At 36.8% G+C, this 18,364-nt stretch overlaps 1 protein-coding gene across 3 annotated transcripts in view; it reads right to left on the reverse strand.

Annotated features, from left to right (window-relative positions):
* Positions 1 to 18,364, reverse strand: part of Epc2 (enhancer of polycomb homolog 2) — a 127,550-nt gene that overhangs the window by 70,656 nt on the left and 38,530 nt on the right. Inside the window, exon 2 of one of the 3 annotated variants that reach the window (XM_045147759.1) lies at positions 17,568 to 17,727. In XM_045147759.1, coding sequence (XP_045003694.1) covers positions 17,568 to 17,727 — 160 coding nt within the window. Of the gene's footprint in view, positions 1 to 17,567; positions 17,728 to 18,364 lie in introns of those variants that run through there. The other 2 variants (XM_045147761.1, XM_045147760.1) reach the window with 2 other exon arrangements.

An 18,364-nucleotide genomic window follows, 5' to 3' on the forward strand; every position in this document is an offset into this window, starting at 1 on the left:
GGGTGGAGAGATAGCTCAGCAGTCAAAGGTGTTTGGTTGCAAAGCCTGACAGTCTGGAGTTTGAATCCCCAGTACCCACAGAAATCCAGATGCACAAATTGGCACATGTGCCTAGAGTTCATTAGCAGTGGCAGGAGGCCCTGGCCCAGCCATGATCACTCTTTCTTTTTTTTTTTTTCTTTTTTCTGTTTTTCAAGGTAGGGTCTAGCTCTAATTCAAGCTGACCTTGAATTCACTCTGTAGTCTCAAGGTGGCCTCAAACTCTAGTGATCCACCTACCTCTGCCTCCTGAGTGCTGGGAGTAAAGGTGTGCACCACCACTGCCTGGTTCATATTCATTCTTTCTGTTTTTCTCCCTCTCTTAAAAAAATAAAAATAATTTAAAAAGCAAGTGAGTACTTGCTAGTACTGGCTTGACATTAGTTTGTGACCCAGTACATTTGGAATGGGGTGTGCAAATCTGCATTTCAAACAAACTCCTTAGTGAAAGTGGAACATATTATGAGAACTACTGCTCTAGTCTTCTCTATGAAACACAGGAAATTTTACTTGTGCCTAATGAGAAATACAATGAACTTTAAGAATTTCTAAATTTCAAATTCCTCAGGATTAAAATAACTTTAAAGCCAGCTAAGAAAAGCCAGTACTAAAGCAAAAATAAAGGGGGGTGGGGGTGGGGGTCCTTTGGAGCTGTCCAAGGTCCTGATTCAACGTCCAAGATTAGTTGAGAACTCTGAAGAGGGTCTGAATGTTAGTACTCAGGACTTTTGACTTTGATTCTCCCATATTTCTTAGAATTACAAAACTTAGCCAGAGGTAGTATTTGCAATTCCCATGTCCAACTTACAAATAAAATAATGAATTATAGAACAGTTCTGTCATTTCTATGAAGTCATGTAATGATTCAATTACTGATTGATTCACCCTTAAAAGGCCCACAATTAGGATTGTCCCTGGTCTGTAAATAGTCAACTAACTACATTTTTTTCCCGTTTTCAAACATTCATTTTATATAAATAACTAACCTTGGCCAAAACTAATAGCAATGATGATAATTACAAGAATTATCAACAGTGAGAATGAGCAAGTACATGTCACAGAAAGCACAGAGCTTAATATCAGACAAGACCTAAGAGATACAATAATAACTTAAAAATAATGATTCAGGCAAAAGTCAACCTTGGCACTTCAGACCTGTAAGCTTGGCGTAGGGAGGCTACATAGCACAGTGAGACCGGGCATGGTGGTGAACGCCTTTAATCCCAGCACTGGGGAGGCAGAGGTAGGAGGATCGCCATGAGTTAAGACCAACCTGAAACTACATAGTGAATTCCAGGTCAGCCTGAGCTAGAGTGAGACCCTACCTCGAAAAATAAAAACGAAAACAAAAGCAGTAAGTTGAGTCATACAGCACTTGGATAGCATGTACAAACTCCTGGTTCAACTCCCAGCAATGGATGAATAATCTATATTTTTTCACATTCTTCTCTTTTTTGTAGACTTTCCTTTATTGTTTTGTAATAACTGGATAGGAAATTCTTCAAAAGACAGAAGATAAAAATGTTCCTAAACATTCGAAGATATTTAACCTCATCTATAAGAAAAAATTCAAATCATAGTAACACTGCGAGCAACAGAAGTAAAAGCTGTAATACTCATGTACTATCAATGGTTGCTGAACTGTGAACAGGCACATAGTAATGCCAAATGGTAACATCAGAGGACACTAAAATGGAATGACTGGCACACAGGAATTAATCTGCACTATCTCTGCCACTTTTCTGAAATTTTAACTTTCCCAAGTAATGGACTTAATAATTTAGTTAAAAAACATTGTGGGTAGATATACCACAATGTTTTTTAACTAAATTATTAGGGGAAATTTTGCGGAAGAGGGGGTGGAAAGAATGTCAGAGTCACATGTTGGGTCATGCCTTGCACTGACATTTATCATACCAATAACTGGGGGCTAACTCCACAATGCACGATCCATTTACATCAATAAGGAGGGTCCAATGGGAGGGGGTAGATCACAGATGAGCCTAAACAATGGTACCAAACTGCCTGTATTTACTGAAAAGAAAACTAATAAATTAAATTAAAAAAAAAAAAACATTGTGGGGCTGGAGAGATAGCTTAACAGTTAAGGTGTTTACCTACAAAGCTTAAGGACCCAGGATGGATTCCCCAGTACCCATCTAAGCCAGGTACACAAGGCGGCGCATGCGTCTGGAGCTAATTTGCAGTGGCTAGAAGTCCTGAGTGCCCATTCTTCCTCTGTCTGCCTCTCTCTCTCAAATAAAAAAAATAGATATATTAAAGGAACTGGAGAGATGGTTTAGCAGTTAAGGCACTTGCCTGTGAAGGCTAAGTACCCAGGTTCAATTCCCCAGTACCCATGTAAGCCAGATGCACAAGGTGCCACCCACATCTGGAGTTTGTCTGCAGTGGGTAGAGGCCCTGACATGTGCCCATTCTATCTGCCTCCCTCCCACTCTTTCTCTCTCCAATAAATAAATAAATAAAATATTAAAACACACTGTGCTCACCTTGGGAGGACATACACACATAAAAAATTGTACTGAGGCATTTTCTCATCTATTTGACTAGTCAATTACAAAAAACAACAAAAAAAAGTAAAAGTAGTCTTTTGATCAGTGTATGGGGAAGCAAACATTCTCAAACCAATATAAAATGGCACATTTTCCAAGAATGCTATTTGAGAACTTCTGTAGCAAGTACATATAAACATGAAATTTATGAATTTATGAAATTCATTATACCCATGATTATTCATTGAAGCACTGGGTGCAATAACAGAAGATTGGAAACAAATCAAGTTTGCATTTATAGGAAACTGGATAATTAACTGGCACATATATACAAGGAAGAGCCCATTATTTAGGAGAAATGAAAGCAATATTACTTCCATACTATATTATTAATTAAGCACAAAAGAAAACAGCAGGGTTGTAGTACACATACTATGTCACACGAGGTATAAAAGGTAACCTCTCATCTGCTTGAGCTCATGTAAGAAAATATATGAAATGATGAAAGAGTGGATGGAATAAAGCTGAACAAGAATGAGATTTGTTTTCAGAAACATTTTTGGAATCAATTGAATGATTGTCAATTTTAAATAAAATAGTCTTATTTTGTGAATCTACAAACAATGTGGTATTTTAAAAACTACTCTGGGTCAGACCCCACTTACCATATGATATTCTTACATTTTTACTCTGAACTATTATCATTCGTATTCACTCTTAATAAATTACTTGGCAAGTACAGAATGAGAGAAAATTTCTTATATCTGAGTTCTAGCTTAACTGAGCTTAATTAATACAAGCTAATTAGAAAAGTTACCAATAATATCTCATAGTATAGAATAATAAATGTCAATAAAACAGAATTAGTTCCAGAAACCATTAAATGGTCAGGAAGAGAACTAGCAGTATATATTTTCAACAGATTGTTTTTAATATTAGCAAGAAAGTCAATCTAGGAGGCCTTAAACTCAATATACAGTAGGTATCAGAAAGATATGAGTAAGTCTTATAAGAAATAAAAAACCTATTAAAAAAGGTTGAAAGGCAATCAATAATTTTCTTTATTAAAAAAAAACTATTATAGATTTCATGAGAAGTTCTGCTGAGAGCATATAAGATATCTTAATTTTAAAATGCACAGCATATTACAAAGCCACACAATGTAAGTATAAGGGGGGACAACATGGCAATGGGAATGGAAGTGAATCCTCTTATGTATGGTCACAAGACTGACAAGGATGCCAGAAGTACACCATTGGAAAAGACAGTGTCTTTAACAACTGATGATAGAAATCTGAATACTCATATGGGGGAGGGGCAAAAATGAAGTTGGACACTTACCTTGACTTATACTATATACAAAAATGGATTAAAGACCCAATATAAGGCCTGAAACCATAAAATTCTTAGAAGACAACGCAGAAGGAAATCTTTAACATGGAATATGATCATGCTCCTTTCCCCTCTCAGACAGCATCTCACACTGCAGTGCAGATAGGCCTAGAATTCACTACGTACCCCAGGCAGGTCTCAAGCTCACAGTTCTGTTGCCCTAGCCTCCTGAATGTTGGGATTACAGCATGCACCATACACCTCATGCTTGGCACTGGTTTCTTAGCCATGATACTAAAAGCATAAGTAACACAAGTAAAGTAAATGGCACTACAGCAAACTTTTAGAACTTCTACACAACCAAGGAAATAATCATAAGCAGAGTAAAAATAAAAAGGAAAACAATTGCAGGGCATGTATATAATAAGGAGCTAAATACAATTAATAGCAGCAACAACAACAACAAAATTAAAAAAAAACAAAACCATTTTACAAAGGACAAACATCCTGAGCAAGTGTTTCAAGAAAGTATACTAAAGCACAATATGTATATGGAGAAAAGCTCAATACCAACAATCATCAGAAACTTCCAGTCAAACCACAAGAGGTACCACCTCCCTCCTATTTTCATGATCACTAGTACCAAAAAGACAGCAGAGGTGTGGTGGCACACACCTTTAATCTCAGCACTCAGGAGTCACATGTAGGAGGATCCCAGAGTTCAAGGCCACCCTGAGACTACATAGTGAATCCTGGTCAGCCTGGGCTAGAGTTAAGTCCCTATACTTCAAAAAACAAAACAACAGACAAAAGATAACAGAAAATCATATAGGTAAGCAACAATGTGGACAATGAGAAACCTTTGCACACTATTGGCAGCAATGAAATATCCTCAAATATTTAAAAAGCCAACACACAATCTAGCAACCTCACTCTGGTTATGTGCCAAGAGAATTGAAGACAGGATCTTTAAGAAATACATTCACATTCACTTTAGCATTGTTCAGAACAGCCAACAGGGAGAAGTGACCTAAGTTCCACAGAACAATAAATTAAATTTTAAAAAGTGGTATACACATACAATGTGATATTATTTTCCCTACCCCAAAGAAGTTTGTTACAGGTGGCAAAATGGATAAATCTTGAGGATATTTTTCTAAGTGAAATTAGCCAGCCACAAAACACAAATACTGAATGATTCAATCTATTAGGAGTCTATAATAATCAAGACAATGGGACAAGAAAGATGATGGAGAATGATGGTTGTCAGGGGCTGGAGATAGGGGTAATGGGCAGTTGTTATTTAATAGCTACAGAATCCATTTTTTAAAATGAAAAAAGGGGTTCTAGACATCTGTATACAAATGTCTACATAGTTAATGATGTTGTTTAAAAATTACTGAGGACAAATTTATTTATTTATTTGTTTTGGTTTTTCAAGGTAGGGTCTCACTCTGGCCCAGGCTGACCTGGAATTCACTATGTATTCTCAGGGTGGCCTCGAACTCATGACAATCCTCCTACCTCTGCCTCCCCAGTGCTGGGATTAAAGGCATGCGCCGCCACAGCCGGCAAGTATTTTTAAACTATAATGAAAAGGTAGATGAAACTTCTACTTTACCATGAATCAGTTCATAAAAGGTAAGTCCAAATAAAGGAACCTTCAACAAAGTAAATAGGTGTAAACTGTAAGAGTGGTGTGAAGAGATGTGACAGTAATAAAAAGCAGTATCTGGGACTTTCCTTTGCTATAAATGATACTATTGAAGCTGGCAGAGTGCTTACTAATCCCCAACACTGCATAAACTAGCTTTAGTAGTGTACAAATAAATAAAAACAATTAAAATAATCAAAGATATAAAAATATTTCTTGTTCCCAACTGTCCAATAAAGGACCACAGTTAACTATAATATAAAATGGTTAAGTGTCTCAAGAAGAGGCCAATTTGTATTTAGGGTCTTACTCTTTAATTATGATCGTATCCCCCCAGAGTCAGCCACATTCTCTTCAAAATAATGTATCTAAAAAGCCGGGCACGGTGATGCATGCCTTTAATCCCAGTACTCAGGAGGCAAAGGTAGGAGTTGCACTGTGAGTTTGAGGCCACCCTGAGACTTGAGACTCCATAGTGAATTCCAGGTCAGCCTGGGCTACAGTGAGACCCTATCTTGAAAAACAAAACAACAACAACAACAACAAAAAAAAAAAAACCTATCTGACATAATTCTAGAACCTTTAGAAATGGTTCCTGTGGTGGTTTGATTCAGGTGTCCCCTATAAACTTAGGTGTTTTGAATGCTAGGTTCCTAGCTGATGGAGATTTGGGAATTAATGCCTCCTGGAGGGAGTATATTATTAGGGGTAGGCCTGTCATTTCTCCCTTCTATTGTGGAGCTTCCTCTCGAGCCTGTAAGCCAAAATCTCTTTTTCCCACAAGGTGCTTTTAGTTAGGTGATTTCTACCAGCAATGAGAACCTGGCTGCAACAGTTCCCTTGTCAGGGAAAGGTATCTGCATTTCTTAAATAATATTGGCCAAGAATGCCTGCTTTAATATCATCAATGCCTAAAAAAATTACTAGAAATGTACCAAAAAATTGCTGGTTACTAGAAGAAAGTGCACTTCTTAACTAAATGTAAATGTAAGTTTATTGTCTTTGAATCATCAAAGCTGAGCCTACACATAGTTACTAGTCCACTAAAAAAAATGAACAAAGCCCTGCAGCAAACTATTCTCTAATTTGTTAAGCTACAATTTTAATTTTTCAAAGATCTATAATCCTAGCACTCAGGAGGTAGAAGCAGGAAAACTATTGCAAATTCAAGACTGCCTTGAGCTACATTGTGAGTTCCAGGTCATCCAGGGCCACAGAATAAGACTGGTTCCAAAACCCTAAAAAGACAGAAGGCAAGATCACTCAGTGGATACAGCTCCTGAGCAACTATGAGAGTGGAGTTCAGATTCCTAGCACTCTCGTAACTCCTGGCCTGCTTATAATCCCAGCATTTAAGAAGTAGAGCCTGGAGATCCCTGAGAGAAGCTAGGTAGACTAGTAGAACTGGTGAGCTCTGCATTCAAATGAGAAACCCTGCTTCAAATATTTCACTCAACTTGTTTACATAAAATTGAATATAATTGAATATAATTTGAGTGAAATATTTGAAATGCTGAAAAAACAAAACTAAAATATAAAATTCTCTACATTAAAATTCTATACACTTTGAAATTATTCTTCAAAAATAAATACAAACTTCCTCAAACAAAAATTCAAAGAATTTATTGCCAAATACCTGTCTTACATGAAATTTTAAAAGTACATTAGAAAGAAGGAAAATGACATGGTCAGAAACTCAGATCTACATAAAAAAAGGAAGAAAGCTAGAAATGAGGAAGTGAAGATAAAATAATTCTTACTCTTAATTACCTAGTGGATATTTGTAACAGTTGTTTTTTTTTTTTCAAAATAGTGAAAATGACAATGTATTCAATATGTATTACTTATATATATGCATTTCATTTATACACACACACAGAGTCATGTTTTTGCAGGATGTTTCAGTCAACTATGGGTCACATTTTATAAGATTATGACAGAGCTAAAAAAATAACTCCTATTACTTAGTAATTACATTTGTCCTAACACATAATATTTGATAGTGTTACTAAATAACTCTTACTGATTTATATATCCAATATATTATACGTTTTTATTACTTCATGCTTTTGATAAAGGATCTTACTACATTGTCCAGGCTCGTTTTAAATTTCTAGGCTCAAGTGATCCTCCCGCCTCTTAAGCAGCTGAGACTACAGACACATGTCATGGTACCAGTTCTATACAGACACATGTCATGGTACCAGTTCTATACTATTTATTTATTTATTTGTTTGTTTATTTGAGAGAGAGAATGGTCACCAGGGTCTCTTGTCAATACAAAAACTCCAGATGTATGTGCCACTTTGTGCATCTGGCTTTACATGGGTACTGGGGGATCAAACCTAGACCAGCTGAGCCATCCATCTCTCCAGCCCTATTCTACACATTCTATTATTAGAGTATATGCCTTCTACTTATATATATATATATATATAAAAAACTTAGTAAAACTGTGTGGTATGTTATACCTGTAGCAACTTCATACAACTCATGTTTACCATGTCATCAAGAGGCCACACCAAACAATTGACCTTTACCATCTATTAGTATACTGTGATTTACATAAATGATGAAACTACCTAATGACCCATTTCTCAAAAAGTGTCCCTGTAGTCAGGTGTGGTGGTACACACCTTTAATTCAAGCAGTTGGGAGGCAGAGGTAAGAGGATTGCCAAGAGTTCGAGGCCACCCTGGAGACTCCATAGTGAATTCCACGTCAACCTAGGCTAGAATGAGACCCTACCTCGAAAAACAAAAACAAAACAAAACAAAAAGTGTCCCTGTTATGAATCAATGACTATATACACATTTATACAAAGGAGTCATAACAATGATACAATGGACAAGAAGGGAAAAAATCAGAAATATTCTGTTATTTTTAAGGAACCTGCCTTACCTGTGAAGCTGTATAAAAATATTTACAATTTATTTGGACTTGGATTAATTGAAACTCTAGAGCAATCTTTTTAAAGTGAAAAATGAAATGTAATTAAATATACTAAGAAAGATGAGAAAGGAAAATAATGAAATTCTTAAATTAAAACCATAAAAAGGGCCTGAGGATGTAGTTTAGCAGTAGAATGCTTGCCTACCATGGTTAAGATCCTGGGCTTAATCTCTAGCACAAAGTAAACCAACAATCCACAAAATGCAGAAAAGGTGCAAAAGACAAAAAAATAGGAACAAAGGGCAAGAACAACAAAGAAGAAACAGTAATGTATATGGTAGATACTAATCTAAGTATCTCGACAACCACTTTGAAGGAAGAGATTGTCAGAGAGAGTTAAAAACAACACTGGGCTGGAGAAATAGCTTAGTGCTCAAGGAGCTTGCCTGCCAAGCCTAAGGACCAAGGTTTGATTCCCCAGTATCCACATAAACCAGATCCATAAGGTGGCACATGTGTCTGGAGTTCGGTTGCAGAGGCTAGAGACCCTGGCATGCCCATTCTCTCTCACCTGCCACTTTCTCTCTCTGTGGTGTATAAAATTTATATAAAAAGCAACATTCAACTTGTTTGTGTGTGTGTACATATATGTACATATACTTCTGTAACCCAGCTTAAAGGCATAAGCAAGTAATAGTGCATCCATGCAACAGAAACTTATTCAATGATAAAAAAAGGAATGAGCCATCCAGCAATGGAATGGTATGTAAGAATTTTAAACACACATGGAAAAAATCAAAGCCAACTGAAAAAGAGTATATAAACTTTAAATTTACACATGTAAGTCAAAAAGCCAAATCAATTCCAACTACATACTACATTTCAACTGTATGACATTGTAGGAAAGAAAAAATGAAAACAATCGCAAAATGTTGACAAGAACTCGCTGGGCATAGTAGCTCATGCCTTTAATCCCAGCACTCAGGAGGTAAAGATAGGATCACTGTGAGTTTGAGGACACCCTGAGAAAACAGAGTGAGTTCCGGGTTATCCTGGGCTAGAGTGAGACTCTACCTCAAAAAACCAAAAAACCAAAATAAGAAAAAAGTTGCCAAGAGCTCGGCATGATGATCTAGTGAAGTTTGTAAATTTCCAGAATAGTGAAGCCATTCTGTAGGATACTGCAATAGTAGGTCCCTGATGTTACAGTTTTCAAAATAAATGAAATTACAACAAAGCAAATCTAATGAATCCACGACATCAACTATAACAAATATACCCAAATGCATATTAAGTGTATGCATTACCATGTGTGTAGGGAACAGCACATGGAAACTCACTCTATTATTTATCCATGCATATTTTTTGCAAAACTAATTTTTTTTATTTTGGTTTTGTGAGGCAGAGTTTCACTCTAGCCCAAGCTGACCTGGAATTCAATATACAGTCTCAGGGTGACCTCAAACTCAAAGCAATCCTCCTACCTCTGCTTTCTCATTGCTGGGATTAAATGCATGTACCACCATGACCAGCTAAAATTATTTTTTAAAATAGTATCTTAATAGCTGAAGAGATGGCTTAGCAGTTAAGGTCTTGCCTGTGAAGCCTAAGGACCCCGATTTGAGGCTCGATTCCCCAGGACCCACGTTAGCCAGATGCACAAGGGGCATACGCATCTGGAGTTCATTTGCAGTGGCTGGAGGCCCTAGGATGCCCATTCACTATCTACCTCTTTGTCTGTTGCTCTCAAATAAATAAATAAAAATTAAAAAATAGTATCTTAACTTTTTTGAATGCCTAAAATAGTGTTTCCTTCAAATAAGAACTCATATTTAAGGAATGTAAATTACTAACTACTATATTTGCTAATACAACAAAACCACAAATTCTCTACACCTAAACCAGCTGGCTAATTAAATTAGAAACAAAAACCTTCAGTACTGGTATTGATGTGGACTTCTGCTGATAACAAGACATAAAACTAACTCCTTATAATATATTTTAAATAATTTATATTTTATTTATTTATTTGCAAGAAAGAGAGGGAGAGAATGGGTGCACCAGGGCCTTTAGCCTCTGCAAATGAACTTCAGATGCATGCAGCACCTTGTGTATCTGGCTTTACAAGGGTACTGGGAAGGTTAACCTGGGTTCTTAGGCTTTGTAGGAAGTATATTAACTGTGAAGCTCTCTCTCCAGCCCCTCCTTATAATATTTTTGAGTCTTTCAAAAGTCATTAATATTTAATTACCTGGGAAAATGCTCATTCCCTTTTCATTATTATAAAAACGTTAAAAAGGCAAGAGCAATACTTATAGACACACATACAATACATCATTATTACAAAGAATAACAGACTAGGGAGACAGCTCAGTTGGTAAAAAGCTTTCTTTGCAAGCATGAATTCAATCCACAGAACCCACATAAAAATGCTGGGATTGGGCTAGAGAAATGGCTCAGACTTAAAAGGCACTTGTTTACAAAGCCTACGTACCGTACAGGTTCAGTTTCCCAGTACCCATGTAAAGCCAGACACACAAAGTGAAATGTGTCTGAGTTTGTTTCCAAGAGTCTTGGCAGGCTCATAAACTTTCATATTCATATTCTCATTCTCTCAAGTAAATAAAAATAAATAAACTCTGGGCTTCTTGGTAGCATGGGCTTATAATCCCAATGCAGGGGAGGCAGACACAGGAGAGTCCCTGGGGTCACTGACCAGCCAATCTAGCCTAACTGGTGAGCTCCAGGATCATGAGTGACTCTACCTCAAAAAAAGAGAAACACACAAAAAGAGAGGAAGGAAAGGGAGGAAGAAAAGGGGAAGGGAAGAAGAGCCGGAAGGAGAAGAGGGTGGAAGAGAGACAGAAAGGGGAAAAGGTAGATAACATTCTTGAGGAATGGCACCTGAGGTTGTCCTTTGATGCACATGTACACAAATGCATATGCGTGCCCGCGTGCGCACACACAAATAACACTTTATGTGTGCTAATCATCTTTAGGAGATGTGATATCAATTTTCCCCCACAATTAACATTTTACTCTTCATTATAATCACAGTTTTTTAAAAAAATCATCTTCTTGTGGGCTGGGAAGATGGTTCAGCAGTTAAGGTGCTTGCTTGCAAAACCTGATGGCCTGGATTTAATTCCCAAGCCACGCACGTGAGCTGGACACAAAAAGTGGCACAAGCGTTTAGTGCTCATTTGAGTTGGCAAGAGGATCCAGTGTGTGTGCAAATAGATAATTAAAAAAAAAAATCACCTTCAACACACAACCTCATTTTCTTATGTTTCAATGAAGGAACAAAGAAGATATTTATGTTAGCAACAGAAAACAACTATTTCTCAGTAAAGGTCCATTTCTGGGGTGGGGAATTAAGTGGCTTTACTCAATTCTATGGAGAAGGGATTGTGTAGTCCTACAACTGCAATTGCTTTGTTGACAAGAATCTTAGAATAGGGGCTGGAGAGATGGCTTAGTGGTTAAGCGCTTGCCTGTGAAGCCTAAGGAACCGGGTTCGAGGCTCGGTTCCCCAGGTCCCTCGTTAGCCAGATGCACAAGGGGGCGCATGCGTCTGGAGTTCGTTTGCAGAGGCTGGAAGCCCTGGCGTGCCCATTCTCTCTCTCTTCCTCTATCTGTCTTTCTCTCTGTGTCTGTCGCTCTCAAATAAATAAATAAATAAATAATTTTTTTTTTAAAGAATCTTAGAATAGGGCTGCACAGGTCTTTAATCCCAGCACTTAGAAGGCAGAGAGTAACGAACCTGCTGTGAGTTCAAGGCCAGCCTGAGACTACATGGTGAATTCCAGGTCAGCCTGGGCTAGAGCAAGACCATAACTCAAGAACTCCCTTACCCCCCCCTCAAAAAAAATTTAAAAAGCACCTCAGAATGAAAACCAACATTTCAATCACTAAAATATTATCTTGAGTGCATATCAGAGTCCCTTTTTATTTTGTTTACACAAGTCAATTCTTTTATTCATTTTATCTTTCTTTGAAACTATGATGTTACCAAAACCATAATTTTGGGAGGTGTGAAGGGTAGTAGATGGTTAAACAAAGCCCACCTGACCAAGGTCCTATATGGCCCAATTCACTTAATTCAAGTAAACCTTATTTTTTGCCAAGCTAATTGGAGACTGGGAAATCAGAATTAACAACACAGTTTTAACCCAACTTCAGCCTCCCTCTGTGTGATTATCTTCAAAGACATTTTGAGCCTGGAGCAAGTCTAAAGGCACTAGAAGCTTTTTAGCTTGGCTCAGACAGTTCCTGAAGCCCAAGGTCCTGATGATTCTCTTATTTTGTGTATGTTCTTAATATGTGAGTATATGTGGATATATGTGTGCTGAAATGGGAGCAATTTTATTTTAAAATATTTCATGTTTTATTTAAGAGAAAGAGAGAAAATACGGGTATGCCAGGGCCTATAGCCACTGCAAACGAACTCCAGATACATGTACCAGCCACCTTGTGCATCTGGCTTACATGGATATGGAGGAATCGAACCTGGGTCCTTTGGCTTTGCAGGCAAGCACCTTAACTGTTAAGCTTTCTCTCCAGCCCAGCAATTTTCTTTTAAAAGATCTTGGTATATTATTGTATAGTAGTTTTCCCTATTGAGGTCTTTGGCAAAACTTAAAGGCTTGTCTAAAGGTGGAACTTCAGTTTTCCTAAAAGTCAAAATTTTCCTACTCTCAATGGTGATCCTCAGTACTCTGATGAAGTCAAACGTGAAGTGCCTGTTTTTATTTTATTTTATTTTTTATGGTTCCCTTGGAAATCCCTTCAAGATTTTTCTCTCTTTCTGGCATCTGCCCTCCTTCTCATGCCTCAGTGCTCTTCCAATCATCAGTCTTCTGTTAAGGAAGATGTATGCATCAGCCTTTTCTATGGATTGGTAACCTGTTCTCTACCAAACATGAGTTCTCTCTCTCCTCTGTTGGTTCTATTCCCAACTGCTTTTGAGCAATAATGTTCATTATGTATCAGTTCATGGAACTTACAATAATGAGCCATGACTCAGAAGCAGTATCAATACAGCTAAACAGGTGGAGCCATATAGTTTGGATTCAAATCCCAACTCTTCTATTTGCTTAGCAGTAGACTTCCTTGGACTCTTATATAACTGTAGGTCTGAAATGGGGGTGAAAATATTAACTGCTTCATAACATTTCTTTTGGACCCACTCTATGAAGATAAGGACATGTTCCAAACTGACACTTGTGCCCCTCCCTTCAGCTATCAGTCAAATGAAACAATGGATCCCAAAGAATTAAAATTTCCCAGAAATCTGGTGCTAAAACAAGAGAAGGACTGCTGCCTGGTGCCTTGCCTTGAAGGAAGAGATTTTCATACAGTTCTGACAACTTATCAGATCACCAAGCAAAACTGACCAGAGCCAAGACATGGATGAGTGAATGATGGCCGGACCATACACTGGGGGAACTTGATTATGCATACCTCTTGGCCTCTATTTAAGCCTAAATTGCATGTCAATATCCAAAAGATCACTGACTCCTTTATCTGTTCCTCTTCCCAATGTGGCCACAGAGGTAAAATCTCCTTTCTTTCCTTTTTCATTATTTTCTTTTTAACTAATCTGCTGAAAATGGGTTGCTGAGCCTAGCTTGTTGAGGCTGCCAGAGCCCAGGCGTGTATCCTAAAAGTTTAGGTAACACTTTGGTCCAGTATGACTTAAGTTAATATAAAATACCAACAGACTTGGACACAGAGTTCAGTTGTATGGCTTATTTCACTGTTTGATACCCATTACTGTGGAAAGAAAAGTTTGGTTTCATATTACAATTTTTAGAAGGAAACAGCATTATAAAGAAATTGCAGGGTAGAGGACATTTTTATAGGTAGGCAGCCCACAGAATTGTATCAGCAGGATAAGATGGGAAGACAATATTCCTTCAGCTTTTCTTTTAGCAGGGAAGATGCTGAATAGTGCCAACTATCAAGGTAGGGTGGTATCACTGGAGCATGAAGATGCTGGTTGCTAAGAGAATATGCTGAAGGTCTATTTCTGGTAACATCTACGAGGACAACCAGGCATGCTGGGTTATATTACACTATCTGTTTTGGAAAGGCTCACAAAAGGATTCTAAATACTTGCATGCCAACAATACATACCTTATAGTCAGTTCTGATTTTGTGGAGCTTTTGTTCTAATTGTATCGTATCTCAAATATATACCATGACACATTCAATTACCTAATACAGTGTCATACTTTCTCCCTGACCTATTTAATCATGATCTTCAATCAGTGATGCTATATTTTATTCTAGGCTATTGCAAATCTTTCCCTTTCCTTTTAAAATCCCAGACATGTAAAAATACACATAGGTTGGGCTGGAAAAATAGCCTAGCAGTTAAGGCATTTTCCTGCAAAGCTTAAGGACCTAGGTTCAATTCCCCAGTACATATGTAAGCCAGATACACAAGGTGGTCTAGGTATCTGGAGTTTGTTTGCAGTGGCTAGAGGTCCTAGAATACTTATTTTCTTTCTCTTTTTCTCAAATAAAATAAAAATACATATAGTTCAGTGGACATTCTCCATAATTCAGATATTTTCATCTCTCTACCAAGATTACCAGATGATTATTTGGTTTTTCTCCAAATTCCTTTACTCAGTACTGTGTTTTGGGGATGGAAGCCCTTCTCCTTCCTGGATTAGCAGCTATCTAGAAAGTGCTCTGTCACTTCAGATATACTGCCATATTCAAATCTGTTGTCCAGGGACAGGTCTCTCAGAGGTCCACATGCTTATCCCTGTTATTTAGTATAAAAAACAACTGATAATCTACTTGGGAAAAATGTTTAAAATTTCAACTGTGAACAGCTGTCTTCTTTTTCATGGATACAAACATAAACACAAACTCAATAAACTAAAAAGATGTAAAAGAAAATGAATCACATAAACAGCATTTGTAAATATATCTTTCTTGAATGCTTCAGAGAACACTCTGGAAAGGGCTAGGGATGCAGTTAGTGGTATAGCACTTTCCTTTTGGTTTCATTCCCAGTGAGACAAGAAAACAAACACAAAAAAGCAACAAATAAAGTCTCTGGGAAGTGGTTCTTCACAGGGCTTTTAAAGCTCATTTAGAAACAACTCAGTAAGTCAATATTCACCTAAAAGACAAAAATTTCCTGTGTTATACAAGATAAAATAAAACATTTGCTCTCAAGGGGCTCATATACTCTAGAATAGGGGAATAATAGTTACAATAATCACAATAAAATATGGCCAATCCTCTGATTAATCTAAGTATACAAGCTGTGATAAGCAGAGAGAAAGAATGAGAAAACATAGTAAAGTTCCTAAGTGACTTAGGTCTTAAATAAGCTATAGGAAGAAAAAGAACATTTGAGTAGCATAGGCAAGGAGTGAGAAATGTGAATTAAGTGAAATGTGGCTAATTTTCAGTACTCCTTATGACACAGAACAAAAGGAAAAATAATAGGAAATAAGGCTAAAGGGAGGCTCCAAACCACACAGGATCACAAATACATTCATCATAGAAAATTTGATAATTATTGAGTTCTGTCAAATCTAAACTGTCATGAATTACAAGATACAGTATTACTATTGGTAATGTAAAAAAGACAAAGCTTTGAGCTTGAAATTTAAATGTTTAATAGCTATACTTTTCAGTATAAGATAAATAAATCAGCCATGAAAAGAGGGACAGAAAGAACTTTGTATTTCTCAACCTGTCCTTAGATGGAAGAAGGGAGGAAAAAAACAATTTCCTAAGAACTGAACTTTGAGGTCATCTGCAGCCTGAACTGCAGCTAAACCTAAGGACCAAACCAAGATGAGGAGATAAAACAAGCAATGACTTTTAAGTGATCTCAGATTGGTAGTAATCCCTTGATGTCTGTCAGGAACACATGTAAATTCTTTTTTAAAAAAAAAAATATTTATTTATTTATTTATGAGAAAAGAGAGAGAGAGAACGGGCACACTAGGGCCTCCAGGCACCGCAAATGAACTCCAGATGCTTGCGTCCCCTTGTGCATCTGACTAATGTGAGTCCTGGGGAATTGAACCTGGGTCCTTTGACTTTGCAGGCAGATGCCTTAACTGCTAAGCCATCCTTCCAGCCCCATATGCAAATTTTCTTTGGAAGAACAAGACTTCAATCCTGGGCAACGCAACCTCAGATGCAAACTCATTTCAAAGATGAAAACTGAAAAGATATATATCTTAGAAACAATGAAAAAATAGTCAACCTTAAAACCAATCTTAAATCTGGTAATGTTTCTACATTATTTTGGTAAACTTTTTAAAAATCTGCATCATTGGGCTAGAAATATAGCTCAAGGGTGGTGATCTAGCATACACAAGGAGCTCCTACTCCCTACTGTGATAAAAATATGCATTACCAGTTGGCATGCTTGGGGACTCCAGACAGGCAAGTACTCCAGAATGCTTGAAGCAGAACCTTGGAATCTTTCTCTTTTTTTTTTTTTTCATCTGACAAGATACTAAAGCATTAGCACCTGTGTGCAGAACCTTAGCAAAAAAGAAGAGCAGGATTTTTATTGAGAGCATAATCTGACCTAATTTAGGAGGATGACTCTAGTGCAGGTAGTGTTTATGAAGACAGATTAGAAGAGGGCAAGGGTGGAAGATACATTACAGTTAAGTGGACACTGAAATAGTAAGAAGGCTAGAGATGGTGCAATTAAGTAGTAATAATGGGAAGAAAACAACAGTAACAGAGGCAAAATTAGAATTTTATAAAATTTAAGTAAAAATAGAGAGTATTATAGGATTTATTTCTGAAGATACAGCCTTAACTATTGAACATTATGGTCACTGGCCTTTTAAAACTAAATCTCATTTGGGTATAGTAATTTGTCATCTTATTAGCTATATAATAAATTGTGTTAAATTGTATAAAATCCCATGCTGCATAAATATCAAATGGTCCGAATGGTAATAAAGTTCAAAGGGATCACCAAGCTCAAATGAAAGTACAGACAATTTTAATTGCTAAAGTTTAATATTCTATTAATTAGAGCTTATGAATTGAAACTTTAAATCTCTAGACATTAGAAAGATTTTCATTGGGCAATAAATTAAAGCTAAAAAGAGAAAACAATGAATTAGCAAACTTACGCTGAATATGAATGAACTGCTTGGGCTGTTTAAATTCTCCTTTGTACAAGCGGTTGTAGTAGTTGACATTGCTCTCTGCCTCAGGAACTGGAATGACCATACTCTCCTTTTTTTCTCTAAATACTTGCTGTGCTGAAATAGCTCGCTGCAAATGATGTTCCTGGAAAAGATAAAGTAGTCAGGGTAAGTTGTTTTAATAGTATTAATTAAAGCAGTTTTATCTAGCTGCTTAATAAGTGCAAGAGTCATAAAATGTTAAATGGTCTCCCTGTACTATATAATAGTTTCTTTGCTATATACCTGCAAAAGTATTACCATCTCTCTCTTAATACCTGTGCCTTACACTGACATCTTACCTTCATTAAAATTTCAATTAATTTTAAAAGACCAATATATATTTATTTATATTTAGTGTTTAAATGTTCAGTTACAAGAAAATTGGTCATTTATTTACAAAATTAATGTGTCACCATTACCAAATTATGAGACAAATCTGTACTACCAATTCTAAGTATTTTCTGCATTTAAATATTTGAAAGTTGATTAGTAGAATTCTAATTAATTCAAAGAAAAGATGGTATTATGTTCAATAACTAGTATTACAATTACGGCAGGAAACATTTTAAATAAAGATTAAAACCAACAAGTTCCTACAAAGTACACCCAGGTCTAATGACTTGCATCACTTATTCCAATAGCCTCGGAAATGTTTACTTCCATCCCAGTGCTACAATGGCTTTATTCTCCATAAAGTAGCTCTGCCTTTTGAGAGGTCAATAAGTAAGTAAAACCATTCC

The sequence above is a fragment of the Jaculus jaculus genome, chromosome 4 (assembly GCF_020740685.1).
Source record: "Jaculus jaculus isolate mJacJac1 chromosome 4, mJacJac1.mat.Y.cur, whole genome shotgun sequence".
NCBI classification, from domain to species: domain Eukaryota; kingdom Metazoa; phylum Chordata; class Mammalia; order Rodentia; family Dipodidae; genus Jaculus; species Jaculus jaculus.